Consider the following 21,506-nt stretch of genomic DNA (forward strand, 5'->3'; position numbering starts at 1 on the left):
TCCAGCCCGGCAACTGGCAATTATTTAGGACCGTGCCCGTCGCGTCTGCAAAACATAAATTTTTCCCAGCGAAAATGTCTTGTAATTCGGGCCAATGTGCGGCAGATTGTTGCTGTTGTCACCTGACATATAACGGACTTTGATTTGTTGTTGTGCTGAAGTGCAGATGTGGCGTGGCATCAAGTATACGCCAGGTGTGACGCAGTTCTGGTCAAGTTGGTCAAGAGGCTGAGTGGGCAGCCACGTTCATTAATAGGCAAATTATGTTCCGGTTAGTTTGTGAATAAAATCCTTTGAACTTTGTGCAGTAACGGATTTATCAATATTTTAATTGAGCTTATAGGGGAATCCTTGGGAAAAGCTTTGGAAAACCTACTAAAGAAAGCTTTTGTTGCGATGAAACGATATGGTAACAGGATACAGGAAAGCTTGACAGATTCATGAACCACAGCTTTCGGGATTCCAATTACTTTTAACTTAGTGTATTTACTAAACTACTTTTAGAAAACAAGATATACTTTTAGCCTTTAACACGTTCTTGAAAAATGTTCAAATAGGAGTATTTACACTTTAATCTTTATGCCTATTTCTTAATTTAAGAGATTCTTATAAGTACTTATTTTAGATAACAATAAATCATTTTATTTATCAAATATAAATTTCAAAATAAAATGCCTTTCAGATTCGTTTTTATTTTAAATATTTAATAATACAAAACGATTCTCAGCCACTGGTTCCCTGTGAACCAAAAATCGCATCACTATGAACTTGTTATCCTTGTAAAACTTGAAGCTCCATCCAAGTTTTGCTCCTTAAAAAAGCTCAAAGCATTCATTTTTACAGTTTCCATTTTGAAGTAAAAAACAACACACTGCTTAAGTTGTTTTAAATTTTATTTAATCAATAATTCAATCGTTTGCAATATACATATTATGTAAATAAATAATGCAAATCCAAAGCATTAAAAAGTTAGCTTTCATGGTTAATAGTAAATCATTATAACTTCAGCGAATATTCGCCAGAATCTTCCGGTTACTAAATTCCTTACTTAAATTTGTTTACTTTTTATAATCGTGCACTTTGGCCCAACGCGAAAATTGTAAATATTTGCACTTTGTTTTGTTTTTTTATTTTTTGGTTTTCATTTTTAAGTTTACATTAACGGTATTTGCCTAAAATATGCTTGAATTCTCAATAACTGGTAAGTTAATTTATATATTAGGTTTAGGTTAGCATTTATGCCACTGGTAAGTATGTATGTCTTTGTTTTGTATAGCTAGAATAATCATTTGGTCTTGGTTTCAAGCCGCGCTGAAACGCATATGTTTTGTAATTCCATTATCGGTAATACTTTGATAAATGTTAAACTCGCGAAAATTGTTGCTGTTGCTTAGGTTACATTAAAACTCGAATTTGCTAAACGTACACGGAGCTGTTCCCGATTGGATCGCGAAATCGAATCAGGAACAGATCTGATAAATTCGGTTTAACGCTAGAAGTGTGTATCTTATATGTTTGCCTCATAAGTTTTGCATTATGCAGTATAGTTAACCATAGGTGGTAGGCTTAGGTTGGCTTCATTCGGTGTACAAGTGTTACAGTAGAGTTAGTTGGTATGTTAGTTGGTCAAGATTTCCTTTTGATTCGGTGTGTTTCGGTTCCAGTTTTGGCTGATATGCAATCTTTCGAAAGGACTTGAACAGAATGGTTATTTCTAATGCGAATTTCGGTTTGTTCAACAATCAACGATAACACTAAAATGTAATGCAATGTAAATTCAATTGGTTAAATCTAGAAATTAAATTTGAATAACAAGTACGAATCCAGCAATTCCAAGTACGTTTTAACATTATTGTCCTCTGCTTTTTTGGGTTTTTAATTTGTGTATGGATGTGTGCGTCAAGTAAATGTGCAATTACAACAATCACAATAACAATTATAATTTAAATCGGAAATTTAATGCCAAAATTAAGGGGAAAACCGAGCATCAAGTGCCTACGAGGGTATTCAGACTGGACAGAGTTGAGTGGGTGCTTCTGCGGTAACGCTTTACCATTCAATTATGCATATCGTAAAACAATTTCGACGAGAAAGTGCCAAATGCATAATTCATTAATTAATAGTTTCAACACACTTGCCGCGCCTTGTCTACGAGAGTATTTACACTAAAATATCGAAATCACCCAAACGCTGCGTTTAAAATTAGTTGCTGGGCCTTGCCAGGCCCTCCCGCCAAGGATCCGCTCTCCACTACTATCACACGGCTCTGATCTGCTCCTACATCAGGGCACAGCGGTTCCAGCGCGACGAGGCCCTCACGCCCTCGCCCTCGTTCAGAGCCATCGTCTTGGATCTCATCAGATTGAGATCCGTCCGGATGCTGGGACGCCGGGCATTCGGGGTCACCACACCGCAGGCATCGCTAAACCGGCGCTTGATGGACAGTGCGTTCTTCTTAGTCCCGCCCACTGCGGATCCGTGGGGCGGCAGTGGCGATGGTGCCCCAAAAACGGACACCAGACGGCGGTGGTGATTGGGTGTCATTTCTAGCGGCAGATTGGACACCGTGAACAGCGAGTGGAAGAGGTCATCAATGCGGTAGTTCTGACGCGCCGAGCACTCCACAAAGGTGCAGCAGTTGTCCTGGCCAGCTATATAGCCCATGACCTCGTCCACCTGCACAGTTCTGGGGTATAGAAAATATGTAAGCAAATTAGTATGAATTATTTTTCTTTATCGTTATTTGTTTTTACTTACTTAAAATCGCGATCACATTTATTGCCCGCCAGGATCATGGGTATCTTCGGAAGACTCTTCTTCTTGAAGCCAGAACCCGGATTGAGGGCTGCCCACTTGGTCTCCAATATGTTTTCCCGCAGGCGAACCACCTCCTCGAAGGACTCGCGGGAATCCATGCTAAAGACAAGGATGAAGAGGTCCCCTGCAATAAGCGCAACCGAAACCCATAAAGGGAGACATTAATCGCCGTTTGATTTAGCAAATGCAAATTTATTGCTTATTTATGACCCCGCATCTATGACCTACGCACTCGCAATTTTCCAGACACTATATAAAGCGCTCCTGACATCTGAAGCTCATCTCCCCTATGTTAATGTGCTCGGGATTATGCGTGGGTGTGTGGGTCTGACTTGTTTAGGGTAATTCGGATTCACCGAAAATCGGGAATGGGAAAATCGATAGCTGCATGCCACTGATACATGAATACCCTACTTATTGTTAGCCATTCATATTTATTTATATTTTCGTACGCCATTATGAGTCGAACTAAGTTCTTGCGAGGGCGTGACTAAACAATAAATAAAGTATTTTTTATTGGAATCCAAAAAGAAATCAAGGAAAAATATGGGAAAAGCTAGGAATTGTCAGTATTTAGATGTTGTTAAAGCAAATAATGTTTGAAGTTAAGAGAATAACTCTCTCTCTAAAATAAAAATATTGTCCTTAAATTACTATAATTTCATTATTACATGTCTCTGAGCCTAATTATATTATTAAAAATTTCCTTAATAAGGCTTTAATAAAATATGACATACATTATTGTGTTTTTTTTTTATAAAACCACACTTAGTTTCCTTCGTATTTAAGTTTTTCTCCTAATAAATTATACATAACAAACAACTAATTTGTAGGAGTTTAGTTTCAAGGTCCTCGGTCCTAATTATATGAGCAGGTCTTTTAGTTTGAATTTTAACGACACCCTTGCCAGAGTGACCCCGACTCCCGAATATCCCTTCAAAGGGTATAGAGCCCAACTTTTGGGCGCCAGCAGCTGAGCCTGATTTTTATGATAATTTATAGGACATTAAATGGCACCCAATGAAGGCGGTCGACAACTTAAGTGATGGTACGTGCGTTTCTGGCCGCACACACACACACACACATGCAACTATTTGATGGCCAAGACGTCACTCACTCACCAGTTAGAAATGACAAACGACGCATTGCGGGAAACGGATGATAGCCAGAAGTATCCAAAATATCCAATTGAAAGACCTCATTCCGTATGCGATACAATTTGCGGTGAAACTCCTCAATGGTCGGCGTGTAGGCCTCCTCGAACCTATTGCCCAGGAAACGTGCCACAATCGACGACTTGCCGGCGCGTGATGAGCTGCACGGGAAATGGAAATTAGAAAACGAGATTGGGTTTGAGATTGAGAATCTGATTGACGCTGGACACTGGCCAGGTCTCTGGTCACTTCCCCTTCTACGACTTTAATACGGGATAATTAAGTAGGAATGAGCTTGATGGGTAGTACCAACGGTGCACTTGATTTATTTGGGTAATATTAAATAAATAAGAAAAATGTAATGAATTCAAATATTAAAGTAGAAATTATATTAAGTGGCTCAAGAAATCCCTATTAGCTAACTGCCCTTCTTTTAAAAATATATTTAAAAATCTGTTTCACTCGTTTAAGTTTTATTTTAAGATGAAATATTCCAATTGAATAAAGAGTAAAATATTTCTCTGTGAAAAATGCATTGCATTCCACTCTTTTTTTCCATAAAATAAAAATTTATTAACAGCATAAAAGAGAAACAATTCTTGGAGATTTTTCTGTGAACATTCATGAGTGGCAATTTCAACCTGCAGCAGAAGCATTCGCCCCCAAAACTCCCTGCCTGCTTTTCCGCTGTGCGACCAATGGGTCGTATACGTACCCAAGCATAACGAGTCGATAGCAGTTTTTGGCCGATGGCAGGCTGTCGTCGCACAGCGACAACCCTGCGCCGGGACCATAGATGAAATCATCCGCCTGCTCGATGGCGTCCAGATTCGAGTGGTGCTCCAGCATGTGGGCCTGATGAAGCTCGGCGGTGGTCACGAGGCGGCTGCTGGTCACGGCTCCGCTATTGCTGCCGCTGGCCGTATCGTCCAGAAAGGTGACCACATGGGCCTGTGGCGGCGATGGTTCATCGGCGGCGCCAAATGAGGCGGAGTGGGCGGCGTTGGGGTGATTGGGGTAGCCTGTACCTGCACCTGCACCTGCACCCCTGAAACCGCCTGCTGTGGCGGCGTTTGTCTGTTGATTGCTTTTGCTGTTGCTGCTATTACCGATGCTGCTGTTGTTGCAGTGGTTGCTTCTGCTGTTGTTGTTGTTGCTGGCGCTGTTATTGCGACTCGCTGTTGTTGTATTTGCTGCTGCCGGGTCACTTAGTGCCACATCCACATAGTTGTTGTTGTTGCTGCGCGCACAAAACCAATTTTTGCAACGATACATTTTGACTGTGTCATTTCCGCCACTTTAACGGTTGTCGTTGTGGCTTAATTTGCGGTGCCCTTGATTTGTAGTTGTTGTTGTCCTTGCTGCACCTGCAACAACCAGCCACGCCGCAAGTCAAATGCACTCGCAATTTGCATTTTCAATCATTCGAGTTTGTCGTTAACAAGCTGGCATTTGCATATGGTAGCAGCAGAGCGCCTCCGTAATGGTATAACTTTATCCCCGACGAGATGCATTAGCCGCCAAACTGCAAGAAGATGTAAGAACGTTGAGATGCATTCAGCTCGTAAATATAAAAAAGTTGCGCCAGTTACTTTAAAAACGGGGAAGTTGCCCGTTTTGCACTGGGAAAACTAAACTAATATTCAACTATTATGCAGTGGCAAATATTTATTTATGAGCGTGTATATTTTTACATAAATAATAAATAAACTGGAGTTGCAATCGAAAAGGAAAAGTGTTGAATTCTTAAAGCTCACACGTAGTCCTGCAGTCCAAAGACCAGGAAATGTCCTTCAATTAAAGAGTAATATTCATTTTGACAGTCTAATTATACGTATTTTCTTTAAAGAAGAAATAATCTTAAGAAAATTCTACTTAATTATCATTACCACACAGAGAAGACCTAACTTAAGAAACTCTTACAAAAATTCTCCAAATTTCTTATAACCTTCCTAAGTACATAATTTCTTTCTCTGCAGGAAGATGGGTGCCGACTTTGCAAACATTTTGGAGGCCATTAAGCACGGTAATTGCCCCAAGCCCATCCAGACGAATAAACCACACAAAACTCAAAGAAAATATATAGAAAGGGAGAATAGGAGGAAAATGCAGCCGGAAGGGGAATCCTCGACTGCCACATACCCGTCACAGTCACCCGGAACGAGATTATCTGCAGCTGGGCAAAAGTCTTCTTGTTAGCTAAATGCAAGTATAATCCGATTGTTGCCGAATTTACTTTTACATTTTTACTACTTTGTAGCTCAAGTGCTGTTGCTTGAAATGTAGTAAACTTTATGAACTTTTAGTTAAAATACAGTTTAATCCGAAGAGATATGGGCGGGCTTAAAAATGAAAATATAAAAGTTTCAGTCATGAACGGAAATAAATTGGAAACTCTTTTAGGTTATTATATATGTGTGTGCAGGAATTTTAATAAATAAATTTAAGTAAAATCTAGCTGAAATAAATTTAAATTTGGCAAAGCAACCAATCGAACGCGTAATCAAGTTAGCAATTTAAAATTGAAAACAAAATGTTCCACAGTTTTTGCACATTTTCCATGGTAATCGGTGCTTCCATGATGAATTGCCCAGACCCCCAGTTCATCAGAGCCAATGAAAAGGAAATTCTGAAAAACCAGCTGCACTCCGGACATTAAAAGGGCTATTGCCCGACCCCCCATACCCCCACCATTTAAGCCATAATGGGCATCTTGCCGCAAATCTAATTAACTTTGTTTTAGCATGCTACGTGCTCCGTGTACATCACCCGGAATGGCCACATTGGCTCAACTCATGCATATCGCATGCAGCAGGCGGGGGAGGCAGGATCCGGGTCAGAAAGGGAATGGAGGAAGTGGAACCAAAACTGGGTGAAAGCGATGGGAGGGCGGGCGAAATCAGACCGGAAAGAGCCGTAACGGGTGCTCCGCGGACGCCATAATCGAATGCACCAAGTGCTCGTACTCGCGCTCAGATTTCAGCTCATTTTCCCCTCTTTTTTCTGTGGGACGTTGGCACGAAGGACGAAGGACTATTTAAATGCCAGCTCACAAAGGGAGCTCGAGTGGAAAATTTGCAAGAACCGAACTCACCGCACATTATTACACCCCCAAAAAGCGAAAACGAAACTGAATTCCAGTCCCTGCTTGCCAAATAAAGGCCATTTAGCCCAACTACTGGTAATTTTTCCCATAATTGATTTTGGCTTGCGGTCGGCTTGGCCTTTCATCTGGCAATGTGTTAGTAGGGGAATCTCATACACCCATACACCCGCACACACCCCCAGCCATACAAATGACTTTTTGCCTTGGCCGTAAGAGAGGAAAAAATGGCAGCGGAAACGCCTTGAGACAATGGCGACATTTGCGAGGCAATGTGGAAATGGCTGCTGTACGAAAACAGAACGAATAATCAACTAAGTGACGGAGCAGTTCTCTTATTTCCCGTGCACCTGTGCAGGAGCAGGATCAGAGGCGTATCTTTGAAAAAAACTAAGGGGGATTGTCAGTAATTAGGGTGATAGTCTATTAAATACTTTTGGGAAACTTTAAGAATTATTTTTACTATAAAAAGGATATAAATACATTTGATTTTTACTTACTTTTGCTTTTTAACATAAAAATTTATCTTATAAAATATTTCCCATTTTCTAAGTCTTTACTAATCCAACTTATTTGCATTCATGAAAAACTGTCTCCCATATCTCTTGATTATTCCAATTGAGACTTAGCAAACAACTTGCAGAACTCACATCGTTTTCGGAAGCGGAAACAGCTGGGAAATCGTTTCCGACAAATCGATGTCTACAAACTTGGCCCTGATGTAGTTAAGGAAACGAAACTGATAAATAAAATAGATGCGAAATAAACAGAGATATTTGAAAATGCATTGCACGTATGGACAGTCACACTTTGCTGTTGACAGATTACGATGCCGGTGAAGTAAGTTTGCGTATGACAAGTGCCACTTCTGCAGGGGTTTCTTGCACATACACACCCCTTCGAAAGTCAGCACCCCTGCGATATGGTACTATATAGTATATAAAGCCTGCTGTTGTTTGTGGCCCTCCCCCACATACGTTCCAATTTCACCGCAAGAGTCTCAACAATTTCTCATATTTGTTTACAATTCGCGCATACAAATGCGCAAGGTTGTCCGTCCGCCGAACTGCCTTGGCATTGCAAAAAGCATCGGTGCTCTCAATGGGCTGCTGCCATAAGTTGTCATGTCGCAAATGGAAGTGGTGTGCAATCGACACCTAATCTAAAGGATACATAGAGAGGAAATCAATTTCTTATATTAACAAACGTTATTTTTACAAAAAAAAAGAGACTTTTACCATTTTTCCAATTTATTTACAATTTATTTTAAGCTATATATTTAAACGCTTTAATGATTGATTTATTAAATTATTGTTTTCAGTGTATCATTTGTACTATGTGAAAATAAATATACTGATATTTGCCAAGTAGCTGTAGTATAAATTTTACTTCAAGAGATATCAGACCAAGGGAAAATCACAACGAATAAAATGTTTAATATATCAAAACCGTGACAACTTCTAGAGAAATGTACATATATTTATTGTTTTACATTTAAAAAAATATAATACTAAGCGATTCCACTTAAAATAACAATTAAATAAATCGCTTTAGTTCAAAGTTCCGAAACACATTAACAATGTGAGACACCGCTTGATGTTTGAGACCTGGAGATAAACTGATAACTGACAAGTGGCATTCACTTTGCTGGAAGAAAAAAAACGCCATAACGCCCGGGGGACGGAGAAGTCGAAACAGATTAGCTGCTTGGAGGAGAGAGAGAGAGAGAAACCGAGAAGAGAGAAACCGAGAGTAGTAACCGCAGGCAGTGGGCATCAATTACGCCGACAACATTGAGCGATAATCGAACCGGGGTTATCTCGGCGAGCACCTGGAGCTCTCCCTGCTGTCTCGTTGCGACTCAGTGGGGTTAGTCAGATTCCAACAGCCTGGGGCGATGGATCCATCCTCCAGCAGAAGCGTGCTACAGCTTGCCGAAGAGGCAGATCCGGAGACGGGAACAGTGATGGAGACGGAGATGGAAACGGATGCCTCTAAAATGGCAGAGCATCGGGGATATGCCGAGGCCCTTTCCTTGTCCGGAAGGAGTAACAAGCGACGCTTGAACCGGAGGTCCTGCGGCACTGGCCAGATCCTGACTGCAAGCGCCATTTTCTTCGCCCTGATGCTCATCGTCGGCGCCATTTTTATGCACTTAAAGCACAAGCATCATCTGGGCAGGCTGCACATCCATCTGAGGGACCACGCGGAGCACCTACCCCTTGTGGCCGCAGCTGGAGTGGGTGAGTTGCTTTAAGGACCCTTGTTCACTTGTTCAATCGCTGAAAGCTCTTCGCTAACGGATAATTTTATAAGCGGTTTACATTGTTGGGCTGTTCTCTCTCTCTGTCTCTTTCCCAGTTGACTGATTAGAAATGCCATTAGAATGATGAGAATCCATCTCAGATCACACAGTTACGAAAATAAGGCGATAAGAAATATTATCTCGCATTCAATACAAAATACTACATACAGCAGCAATAAAGTGTGTGAATAAACTTCTTTAAACACGGAATAATTTAATAATAAACAAACTATATAAATTACTTTAAGGATTAGTAAGAATAAAGCAAGCTTTAAGTTTATATGCTGTGTGTGTTCCTTAGTTAACTTATATGTAAGCGAACTCTAGTCCGATTCAATAGAAACCTTCGGCATTCACACAAGCCTCGTGTGTGGCCAAACTACTCAAAAAACTATGCGCAACAGCAATTTAAAGTTGTTTCACCAAGCACCCAATGAACTACGCCCAGTTTGTTTCAGGTTTCTTAAAAGTTTCCCCACACAAAGAGAGCGAGTGGCTTGTTGGGTTCAAAATGTGAGGTCTATGGGTTATTTAGGCCTGCCCTCTGTTATGCCCTTGCCTTAATCTATATTGTGTGGTAAATAGTTTCGATTAAGCGGCTAATTGTGCTTGTCCTTGGAATGCATTTTGCAGCTGCCCAGACGATAACAACATTCCAGCCAGCAACGGATCCTTCTCCATCTTCTGCGACTCAACCTCCTCCTTCAACTCCTGCCACTCAACCACCTCCTTCATCTCCTGCGAGTCAACCTCCTCCTTTATTTGCTCCTCCCCGCCTGGTAACCGACGAGTGTCTGGCCTGCATAGCCATTGCCGCCACGAATAATGTTCCTGGAGTTTGCAGGAGTAAAGTAGGCGATGAATGGCCGTGCGGCATTTATCGCATCTCCCCTGGCTACTGGGAGGACGCACAGCGGTTAATTGATCCAAAGGACACGCTGGCAAGGGGTAAATACACACACTGTGAAATAATTGGACCTGAAAGTCAGAGAAATACCATGCGGTTGCTCCAGGAGTATCGCAATAAAATATATTCCCTGAATAAGAGACTAATTGGAAGAGTTTTAAAAGTTATTTTATTTACATTTCGCGTTCGAAACTTGTGCAGCTTGCCTTGTATTTTCGTTAAAATATCAAGATATATTTTCATATTCAATACATAATAATTTACTTTCAATGACTACTACTATATACAAAATTAATTTCAAACGCTAATTTCTTGGCTTAGTCCCATTTTGTCTCTCTGCAATCGTGTCCCTTGGCTGCCTGTCTCTGGCGTTTAATAACCATCAATTGAGCTCTTTCCATCTCTGCCCTTTTTCAGACTACAAAGGATGCGTGGTGGATGATGACTGTGCCGGCAGGATTGTGAGGAGCTATGTGGAACGGTATGCCTTTGATTGCAACCAAGATGGACGGATCGAGTGTCGGGATCATGCTATACTCCATATGCGAGGACCTAGTGGCTGCCGGAGGCAGGAGCACCTGACGTCCCCGGTGGAAAAGCGTCTGGAAGTGTGTTTGATATAGAAAGAAGTAACGTAAAACTGACCGGTAGCAGGCGCTCCATATTGGGGTCGAAAATAGAGGGTTTGGTAAAGTAGGCGCTATGTAGGCGGTGCATTTTTGGGTCGTATATAGAGGGTTATGCAAAAGAAGGCTATAAACTCAAGGAAGAGCAGCAGCGCGGCATACTTGTCATCGTACAACTTGGTGGCGGCCGACCTGCCGCCCATGATGCACTGCACATGATACATGAGGAACTGCAAATGATTCGTGGTTATGCAGGGGACAGTTGCAAAAGAGAATATCAAAAGAGGTCCTTACAAACGCCACAACGCAGGCCATTGTGATGGCGAACACATAAAAGCACCAAAACACGCCCAGAATACAATATAGGACGATGCAATACAGGCTCATCAGGTAGAATCCCAAAGTCATCAGATATATGTAAAGGCCACCCATTGTGATATCCGCCTGCATATTGGAACGTTCAACCACATGAAATATTTAATTATTTCCAACCTTCCACTTACCGGCATTGTAGCAGCCAGTATAACGATGAACAAGAACACCACGCATGTTATCAGGAAAGCGATCAGCATATAGAGGACCGGCGGTTCAATCATCAGCGGAATAAGACCAACCACCAGGAACTCCACCTAAATATATTATTTGTTCACTATTTTCTGATAATATAGCAACACAATCCTCGATAAATTGGGGTCCTACTCACTATGACCACGGGCAATAGCCACTTCATGCATTTCATTCTCCGTATTGACTTGCTAAGTGCGTATATCAAGAACAGGAAAAGACCTACGACAAATCCTAGGAACAAGGCTGAGCTGTGATTCCTCGACACCTGTTCGAACCAACTCCTGGTAAAATAAAAACATAATTAAAATACGTATCCAATGAGTGAAATTTTCATTGGTTACTTTACTTCAGTGCTGTCACCACCAGGACCCATTGCAGAAGACCAAAGAGAATGCAGCCGAGGAACTCAAGAAAGCACTTGCCTGTGAATCGTCGACGGTCCTTAACCGTTTCTGTTTCAAAAAACGGCCAGATGACAACGTTTGGCTCGAACATGGCTTCCCATATATAATTTTGATATTTGATGTTTGGCGCCAGGAACTCTGAGACATAGACTGGATTTCATAAGAAATTCTGGCGATTCACGAGCACTAATTGCACATCAAATTGGGCCAAAAAGTTGATGAAGCAAATGGGAACAAACAAGCGATGCTGGCGATTCGGCGTACATAATTGAACTCGACAAAAGTTTATAATCTGGCAGCATCGCGAACAAATTGAACAACAAGTCGCAAGTGTGTAATAATTAAAAGTTTTGCTCAGAAACGGTCGAAGGAGCGGCAAAGTTTGGCGCAAGTTTTAAATCATTTAGCAGACGACGGACTAATTGCTGCCATGTCGCATTAATTTGTTGAGTGCTGATAGCCGGCGCACAGTGCGTATGCGCAATGCGTTCATAATGCGACTGTCTTTGCCAAATATTTACGATACCTCAATAGCGGTCTGATTTAAGCTTTGAGTTGTAGAATAAGAGACTTTGTTCTAAGCAATTGTAAAAATAATTTTTGTTTAAGGAAGCCTAATTTTATAGTGGCTTTAAAATGTACAAAAACATTTTCTAAATACGACCTCTCATACCTTTAATATTTCGTCAATGTAGTTTCCCTTTTTCACCCTATTTCCCACCCTCAGTAGGGATCAATGTTCGATTGTGCTGTTGGCGTTTGTCTGGGATAACGATTTCTGGCTCGCCCGAGCCCTAATCTTTCGATTGCATGACAAGTGTATATAACTTTATTCAATCAAATGTGCAAATAGCGCATAATGCAAACAGAAATAGTCCAAATGAGCAGACAATATGCGGCCGAGACAATCCGATAAGGAGCGACTTAGACTCTAACTCAGAGTCAAAGTCGTACTCGTACTTCGTGTTCATTATTTACTGTCGATACCGAAGGGGGCCTGCAGATAAACATTGCTTGATTGTTTGATTGATTGAGGGCCGGCAACTGGCCAGGGCCAAGGACAAAGAGTTTCATTTAAAAACAATTACGAATTCGGTTGAATAACTCGCAGCGCGTCGATATTTTTTTTATTTTTCATTTTCTCTGTGGCCCGTGTCAAAGGTGTCGCTCATCCACGACGGTGGCAAGGTGGCAGGAGCAGGAAAAAGCCCAGAGAGGGAGAGCTCCAAATTGATTGCTTTATTGCAGCGCAGACCAGGGAGATGGAGGGGAAAAACTAGAGCACCGAAAGTGGTGCAAAATTGATGGAATCCCAATGCAAGTTGTGATAAGAATTTTTGGCGCTCAGTTAGGAAACTTTTCTGGGAACTTGTGCAGTTGGCAGCCGGATTAGTTGGGCGCCAGCTCCATCCAGCAGCATCCAGCTTCGGACGAGCTCGTACATATATACTACCTCTATCATTCATGAGTTGCCAGCTCCAGCTCCATAACGGCTCTCCGCCATTTTGTTTGCATTGCCAAGTCGAATGAAAATGTCAAAAAGTATAGCACACTTTGTGACTGCCGGGCTAACAGCATTTGCCAAATGAAATTTACATGACACATGGCACCAAAGCCAGGGCGTCGGGTCCTTGAAAGGGTTGCTCCCCGTCCTGGACAGAGGACACTTCGGCTTAAAGCCTCTGGCAATCAAAAAGTGTGCCACATAATTAAGTGTACATCAGAGATTAGCCACCGCCATCAACAAAAACATGCCGGCCGCTGTCCCACCGGGGAATCATCCTCCAGCCTCATCCCGTCTCGGTACGCTCCTGGCAGTCCTCGTAATTCCCGCAAAGCGTCCGCCTTTGTGCGCATACTTAAACAGACATTGGCAATGACATGACCTACAACTGTTCCGGCGAACCGCTTTAATGTCTCTCTCATGGCTGCCGGCTAAAAGCCGAGGCACTTCATTAATTTTATTGCCGCCTGCTTTAGTCCTTCCACTGCCACTTCTAGGACCCCCACCCCACCACTTCCTCCACAGCCAGCTCTCCTTTGGCGCTGCCTAGGCCGCCTGTTGTCTTTGCTTTGAAGTTTCCTCGGTTGTGGCAAAAGTTTTGATTGTCTAGCCGCACACACACATGCCGCAAACATGCTACACGGCAAGGAACTGTCACGGAAATGTATTAAGTATTATCTGGGAATGACGTTAAGTATTTTTTAAGCAGTTGTTTATAATTTTTGTAATTTCAAAATAGTTATTTATTTATTTATTTGTACTATATATTTTAGAAAGGCAGTTAACTCTCTCTCTCTTGAAGGCATAGTGTAATAATATGAAAATATGCACTGCATTGCTCCACACATTTTCTAATATTGTCAACATGCTTTGCATTTGCAGCATCTGGTGCATAGAAAATTTATAAGCAATTTCCAAGCTCTCAATTGCTTCTTTTTAGAAAAAGGAAAATGTTTTCAACGTGTAAATGCCTTTTCCTTTAATATTTTCCTCGGTGCACAACCACATATGCCGGCTTCTGGGTGTGTTTGAGCCAACTCGAGTGGTTAAACGTAAAAGTTTTTTAATTAGAGTTGTTTGCGGGCAGCGGCGCATTGTGCGCACAATTTCTTTTCGATCGTCTTGGGCGAATAGTTTCGCTCTTACGTTAACATTCAACGAGCACCGGACAGGAGCCAAAAATTTGATGCCGCGAGGGCGGAATTCCCATAAAATTGGCAGCCGCTGTTCGCTAGCGAGCCAAATAAAATTCATGAGCCCTTGTAATAAAAATGTCACAGCGATGCACAGGCTACAAAAGGCGCCAGCCCATCAACAGGGAGGGCCGGCCGGGCTTTCTATAAAATAGCGGCGGGTTTTCGTCGGTGGTTTTTCGGGAAAGCAGCTGTCAGCGCCGTCGCTTGACAATGACAATGGCTTACCCTGGAGGGCTACCACCCAAGGGGCTAGGGGGGTGGTGGAGCATAAATTTCGCAGACATCTTTTGTGCCCGGGCCCCCGAATTCAAATTCAAATTTTCACAGCAGTTTGCATTTATTTAATTTTACTATTATCAGAATAAAAAGGCTTTGCGCCTGATTAGAGCTTGCCGCGCGCCTAAATGTGTTTTCCCAAATTAAATGAAAATTAAATGACGCCGAGACCGGGGCCAAGGCAAACCTTCATTGACACAACGTGCAAATCTAATTTGGATTTTGCCTCGCACCAACGGTTTCTCATCTTTTTATCATAATGAGAATGCTCCCAGACCCTTGATGGGTGTCCAAAAAACACTCGCACACCAGCACTTCCGGCAAGGCTACGCCCCTAGGCCGGCAAATATCCGCAGGATGTGTTGTTGGCCCCGCTTAAGCACTGCACAAAATTATGGCTAACTGATTTCTAAAATAACATTTTTTATTATAACTTTCATGGATATTATTATTCATATAGAATTATATAAAACATATCGATTTAAAGTCCTTAAAATGCGTAATTTGTACAATTTGCAGTACAGAAATGTTTGTTTCATCCTTTGTTTTTAGTGTAACAAGCCGTCAATGCGATTTCGTCAACGCAATCACCCGAAGAGACATCAGCGAACCGGCATCGCAACGCCGGCGAAATACATTTTCCTGTTGTTTTCTGCCAATTTTGTGGCTGATGCCTTTTTGCTCTCCTCTCTTCCGTTCGCATTCCCCGCAGTTCTGTTTTTTATCCCGGCAGCCTTCGACGATTTCTGGCTCAGACATTCGGCACTCAATATACAGTTTGCATTATACAATATAGATGCCCATATCGCTGCTTTGCGTATCAATGAAGAGCCCGTCTTTATTGCACATTTTCCAATGCGCACAACGTGGCGTATACGCATTATACAGCGAATACGGTTTCAGGGAAGCATACAGTGGCAGGGTTCTTGAGATTTTTTATGGCAATTTATTAAAAATGTATAATCAAAAATGTCTGGTTTTTTAAATTGGGAAAGAAACAAAAATAAAATGGTAGCATAAATATGTGATTAATGTCATAAATAAATGCTACTTATTTGTGACGAAGATGCAAAGCTCATTTTGATTTGGTTTAAGAGAACAAAAATAACTTTTATAAAGTTCTTAAACTAATTAATTTGTCATGACTTCATCATAACTCGCCCAGAAAGCATTTTATTTAATTAAAGAAAACATTTCTGTTTTCATAGCTTTATAAAGTTCAAAGTTGCTTAAAAGCGGAATGTCTTGATAATTTATTTATGCTGGAAATTGAAAAAGAACTTCCCCGGTGAACTTTTGACCCACTGTGCCACACTGGAGACAAACAGTTTTCGGGACCCTTTCGTTCTGTGTGTGTGTAAATGTTCCTCGACCGCTTTTTTCGTATTTCGGTCAGGTCACATTTATGCTGTATACATTAATTATGGCTATTTACTTTGGCCGCTTTCGGCCCCTGCCACTGCCAATTATGTGCACGAAATTGCTTATTATTGGATGCATAAACACACATACTCCGATTCGTTCCTATATACCACAGACATATACACCGATAAGGCCGAGTGTATGAAGGCGCCAAAACGGCAGGTTAAATGGTGGTCAAAGGGCCCATTCATTCCCGGCCTAAAAGCCCATCTCAGCTGCCTGTTCCAACAGAGGGAGCGAGGAAAACGTTTCGGGTAAACAAAAATATGCCATGTTTACTCAGCGAGCAGTCCAAGCCAGAGTTGTTTTTGCTGTTTTGTTTTCTTCTTGTTTTATTTTTTTGCCCGTTTTGTTTATATTTTTATTTCTGTGCTACTTTTGGCAGTTGTTGTCATTTGTGTATGGTCCAGAATGATGGATGTTATTATAATGTCGAGGAGTCGGCTTAGCAGGCGCCTGACATCCTGAGTGGTCACTGAGAGAAGCGAAACCAGCGACTGACCCAAAAATCTCCAGTGACAGCTGAGTTGGCCAACCACACGGCGGGCATCCGGGCTGGCCAATTCATAAGCAGCTTAAAAATTAAAACAATTTAATAAAAATTAATGCCCCCGTGCACAGCAATGGCAAAACAACGACAGAAACAAGCGGTAAGCGGCAAGTAGCAAGGAGCAAAGAGAACTGCGCTTTTCATGAAGTATTCACCAACTAAGAGTACTGTTTTTATTTTCCTTCCCCTGGTAATTATACTAATTGGTATCATGGCGTGGCGGGAAAGCTGAGCTGCAAGCATAATGCGATAATTTATATTCCTCGATGGGGAATCCTTTGTGCCAGCTGGCCACTGCTCGTCGTCCCTTCTGTCTTTGTGGTAGAATATTCCTGACGCAATTTGATTAACACAGGACAGGGATAAGCCCGTTGCCACTACACATTCGAATAAAGTTTTGCCTTCCGGCATGGCAGGAACCTTCAAATGTTACAGTGAGGATTAAATTTCTTCACTCAGACAAATTACAAATTAAATAAAATATTTCCAGCGGTCAATTGAGTCAACTTTAAGCTGCTAACTCCAAATTGAATTGTATTGAAGTCTGTCATAATATTTATTCTTATGTCTTGTATTGAATATTTCTAAGAAATAAATCATCTTCATATTTGTACTATGTTAATATTTAATTTTTAATATAATTAAACTCTCTTAATTGGAAAATCGGTGCCGTTTATAAGGATCAAACTGCAGCAGTTTTAAACGCGGTACAATGATGGGAACAAGCAGAGGCGGATCCGCATCAACTCGAAATTACTTTACAAAAAATTATACAGAGCGAAGAAAATGAGCAACAACTGTAAAAACAAAAACCAAAAAAAGAAACTCCAAAGGGAACCCTGTGACATGCAAGACATTTGTTGCTTTCACAAAAAATCTTTGTGGCAGACGAATCACTTTGGTTAAACCATCTGGCATTTTAAAGCGGTTCTTCAGTTATTTTCGCTCATAACAATACCCCCAGCTACGGGGGATAACACACTCCCCGGGAATTCGCAGCAGTATCCAAATCAAATGATTACTGCGGCAACACATGACAGCCAAGAGGGAGTTGCTTGCTTTTTTATTCCTTGTTAGTGGGAGGGATGTGCTTGTTGTACTCTGTTTGAATAGATTTCCCGAATGATAGATGACTCGATTTTCAATGGGTAAATTTTCAGGATTATGGTGCAGGTTGATTTATCTACTTATCTGGCGGGGGCAGGCCGAAAAGCACCCATATCCTTTGGATTTTTATAGCGTCTCAGTATGAGCTTGAAATGGGGAAGGAATTTGTATGTAAAGAAAGTGGTTTTCAACACCTTATCTTTTAAATAAGCTTCTGTATAAGAGAAACCGTTTATTTATTACTGTGTTATTTATAAACCGTTGCTTGAATCTTATTTAATCAATTACTTTTCTAAAATATTAAATGTTATTTCATAAACTTGCTTTTCAAGTTTATAATTTTGCCCTTAGCTTCCATTAATTTGTTAAAAGTTTCTCATGCTTTTCCGAGTGAGAAACATGAGACTTTTCCTTAGGCTACACAATATAAAGCAACTTAAAATGTACACTTCTTCGAATTGAGATGTTCTGCATTTGATATGAGTTTCCTGGCGTTTTCTTATAAAACCATTCTATCCAGAATCAACAAGAACGTAATGAGTATTCGGCCTTAAAGGGTTTAAGTCGAGGTCTGGGCCCACAAAAGAAATGGGGACAGATGTGCGGCCCTGCCGACGGGGAACCCATAAATTCGTTCCAGTAAACATTTTTGAATTGTTGAAAAGATTTGTAGGAAAACAAGACAGGCAAGCAAACACGCACACATCTTGAGCTGCCTTCCATATATACATACGTATTTATTTATAAGAATTTATATATACATATACCGAATGGAGTAAAGCGAGGCGGCTGCAAAGTTTGGCCAAAGTGCTAAAAGATGTGTGAAAGGCTGCGACGGAAGTGAAGGATTCAGGATGGCGGATTGCTGAAGAAGGCGAAGATGGGGTGAAAGGTTGGGCTGGCGAGGCGCCTCAAATTACTTTTCTGGGCGTGGGCGCAGCTGTTGATGGCTCCTGGATCCAGGATCTTGGCATTTCTTTTAATTTAGATTTGCAGCACGGGGCATTTCTGATTTGTGAGCTGTGATAGCGAGCCTGACTCCGCCAGGACTCGACTTCAAAGCCTGCGCGCATTTACCACTCAATTAGCAGGCCGTGATACCGCTCCCGCACGAACTGCTCACTAATTTATTAATGGCTAATGTCAAAATTCGGGAAAACTCAGCGAGAATCAGCTGCCTTCGGATGACATTGAAAAATTGCCTAGCTAAGAGGCAGAGTGTATGTGTGTGTGGTGTGTGCCTTCTGTTTAATGGCCCGACCGCCTTTTTCTCACTTACGTGGAATTCGAGGCATGAAGAAAACAATTTAGATAAGCAATATGCAAAGTGTGTGAGGTTCTTCTTTGGTTATAAATATTTTCTGCTGTGCATGTTGAATTTTTAACTGCTCCGCCACTGCCGCCAAGGAAGCAACTTAATCAGCAAAGATTTACGAGTAACCTGGCATTACTTAGCATACCGCCCAGACGCATGACAGCCGTTTAAAATTCAAGTACCAACTATAAAAGGCAAGACAAAAGCCAAGACACTTATGCACTTAAGTGGTCGACCATAAAATATTTCGACTGCTTCGAGTGGAGTGCTGTGGCTGTTCCTGCCATGTAACCCGAGTCCCCGAAAGCCTTTTATGGGCCAGTTGGGCGTCCCCGAAATCAAGTATACGCCCTGCCCGCAGGTGTCCAGGTGGCGGCAAATCAAATACAGCATACAAAATACAACAATATACACAGGACAGGACAAGCAGCCACAATAAAATCAAATGAAAGCTGGGCAGGCCAAATCGAATGAAATAGTCCCCAAATTGCATTGGAAGAAATCACACAATATAATGGCGTCGCGATAACAATGTCCTGTCGACAAATTCTGGCTCACCTGAATGGACATCAGCTAAATTGGTTGTCCTTTGCAATTATTATGTGTTTTCTCTATCGTTTTGGTCGGGGTATTTCCTGTTGGCTCAACACACACACAAACAGCAACAGCACACGGCACAGGGGCACGCACACACTATTACACAAACGCGGCGTGTCGTTGTCCTCGAGGATGCGAGTTTGTTGTGGCTTTCGCGTAAAAGGACACGGCTTTATGAATGAACAAAACGCTTTGAGTGCCGATGCCAACGGGGCTTCCCCGGGACCTTTGTTTTTCCGGCCAAAAGCACGTCCGACTCGCTCGCCGACGAGCGCTTATCTGAAGCGTATGCCAGTCGGGGCCAGGAAATTACTGTGAAATTCAATTGCCAACTCCGTCGGTGACCTGCGCACTGGCTAACAGCGAAAGAGAGCAACAGGAGGTACTATTTGGGTGTTACAGGGAATCGGAGCAGAGGAGCATCGGAGAATGAGGGTTCGGGATTATGTAGGTTGACAAGAAGTTAAACAAACAAAACAAAAGTCAAGCTGTATCATAAATATAATGAAAAGTTTTTCGCCAGCAACAAGCGGGTGGAGCTCATCCCGTCCGCCGATGGATATACTTCTTTATACTTCATCCAACTTAAATGTCAACACCAACGCACAGAAATCACAGGAAGAAATATAACCCTTTTAAAATATAAGAATTGTTATGTTTTAAGATTTACTGAAGAAGCAAGAATTGTTGTAAATTTATAAAAACAAAATTCAGAGATGAAAGATCGGAAAATCTTAGTTTATATAAAAACTATTCAAAGCTATTTAAATTATTTAAAAAATGTCCTAATGGGTTTATAATATTTTAAAGTATTTTAGAAAGTATTAAACATTTAAAAGATGAACCTACCTGTGAAGAAATTAACTAAAATTATTAAATAACCTTTGAAGAAACTTAATGAAATTAATTATTAAATTATCTTTAATGTATTACCCATTTTTATATATTTCTTAAAATGGTATAATGATAAGTTAATAGAATACAAAATAATGATTCTCTTATGAAATTAAATGAATAATTACTCCCCCAAAATGGTGTTAATTTCTTTGAGTGCACTCGTGTGTACACATAATTAAGAAATCGTGCGTACTCCACGCACTTTGATTCAGAGTCGAGAATTTCAAATGTCTCTGGCATGGCAAATAAGCTGTTGACTTTGTAATCATTTCAGCATGTTTATCAAGTCATTTATTGAGTGGGCCAAGCAGCCAGGCAGCGGGCGTCCTGATTAGCGGCAATTGCGCTCTTGCCGCTTTCTGCCGTTTGGCTAAGAGCGCGTCTTAGCCGCGGCAATTATGAAAATAAGCCAGTGTTGGAGCCGCTGCGTTGAATGGCTAATGTCACCAGCAACCCCGTAACAACCCCCCAGAAAGTCCCAGTCCAACCCCCTAAAGTGGGCCCGCACCACTGTCGTTGTTTTTGCCTTTGTTGTCTGCGGTCTGCCGCGTGTCCTTTGCGGTTTGCGGCACTGATTCACGATTCAGGACTCAGGAGCCGCCACTGCGTGAGGGAATCCCCCGCTGTGGGGCAAGTGCTTCGGCGCAGGTGAGGAAATTAAAAGTTAACTGCCACTGGAGATGGAGAGCGGAGCAGGTCACCCATCAAATTGCTCACTTTAAAATATATTTTCTGTGAAATGCGAATGTGTTTTTCACG

The 21,506-nt window shown here is 41.6% G+C and overlaps 3 protein-coding genes across 5 annotated transcripts; 1 reads left to right on the forward strand and 2 right to left on the reverse strand.

The window, feature by feature from the left end:
* Positions 1–1,251: 1,251 nt before the first annotated feature.
* LOC108073909 (GTP-binding protein Rhes) lies at positions 1,252–19,893 on the reverse strand. Its single transcript, XM_017165705.3, has 5 exons — positions 19,812–19,893; positions 4,687–5,496; positions 3,939–4,132; positions 2,758–2,941; positions 1,252–2,686 (listed from the first exon to the last, which is right to left on the reverse strand). Exons 2-5 carry the CDS (start codon positions 5,244–5,246, stop codon positions 2,278–2,280), a joined length of 1,347 nt encoding a protein of 448 aa, XP_017021194.1. The 5' UTR covers positions 5,247–5,496; positions 19,812–19,893; the 3' UTR covers positions 1,252–2,277.
* LOC108073845 (uncharacterized) lies at positions 8,941–11,138 on the forward strand. Its single transcript, XM_017165626.3, has 3 exons — positions 8,941–9,317; positions 10,013–10,327; positions 10,704–11,138. Exons 1-3 carry the CDS (start codon positions 8,972–8,974, stop codon positions 10,907–10,909), a joined length of 867 nt encoding a protein of 288 aa, XP_017021115.1. The 5' UTR covers positions 8,941–8,971; the 3' UTR covers positions 10,910–11,138.
* LOC108073846 (uncharacterized) lies at positions 10,439–12,029 on the reverse strand. Of its 3 annotated transcripts, none has more exons than XM_017165627.3 (5): positions 11,826–12,029; positions 11,616–11,760; positions 11,416–11,541; positions 11,207–11,356; positions 10,439–11,142 (listed from the first exon to the last, which is right to left on the reverse strand). In XM_017165627.3, exons 1-5 carry the CDS (start codon positions 11,972–11,974, stop codon positions 10,987–10,989), a joined length of 726 nt encoding a protein of 241 aa, XP_017021116.1. In that variant the 5' UTR covers positions 11,975–12,029; the 3' UTR covers positions 10,439–10,986. The 3 variants fall into 3 exon arrangements, with proteins under 3 accessions (XP_017021116.1, XP_070141699.1, XP_017021117.1); XM_070285598.1 differs by having other exon boundaries at positions 11,902–12,021; XM_017165628.3 differs by having other exon boundaries at positions 11,821–12,004.
* Positions 19,894–21,506: the final 1,613 nt, after the last annotated feature.

Source organism: Drosophila kikkawai, chromosome 3L, assembly GCF_030179895.1.
Source record: "Drosophila kikkawai strain 14028-0561.14 chromosome 3L, DkikHiC1v2, whole genome shotgun sequence".
Taxonomy (NCBI): Eukaryota; Metazoa; Arthropoda; class Insecta; order Diptera; family Drosophilidae; genus Drosophila; species Drosophila kikkawai.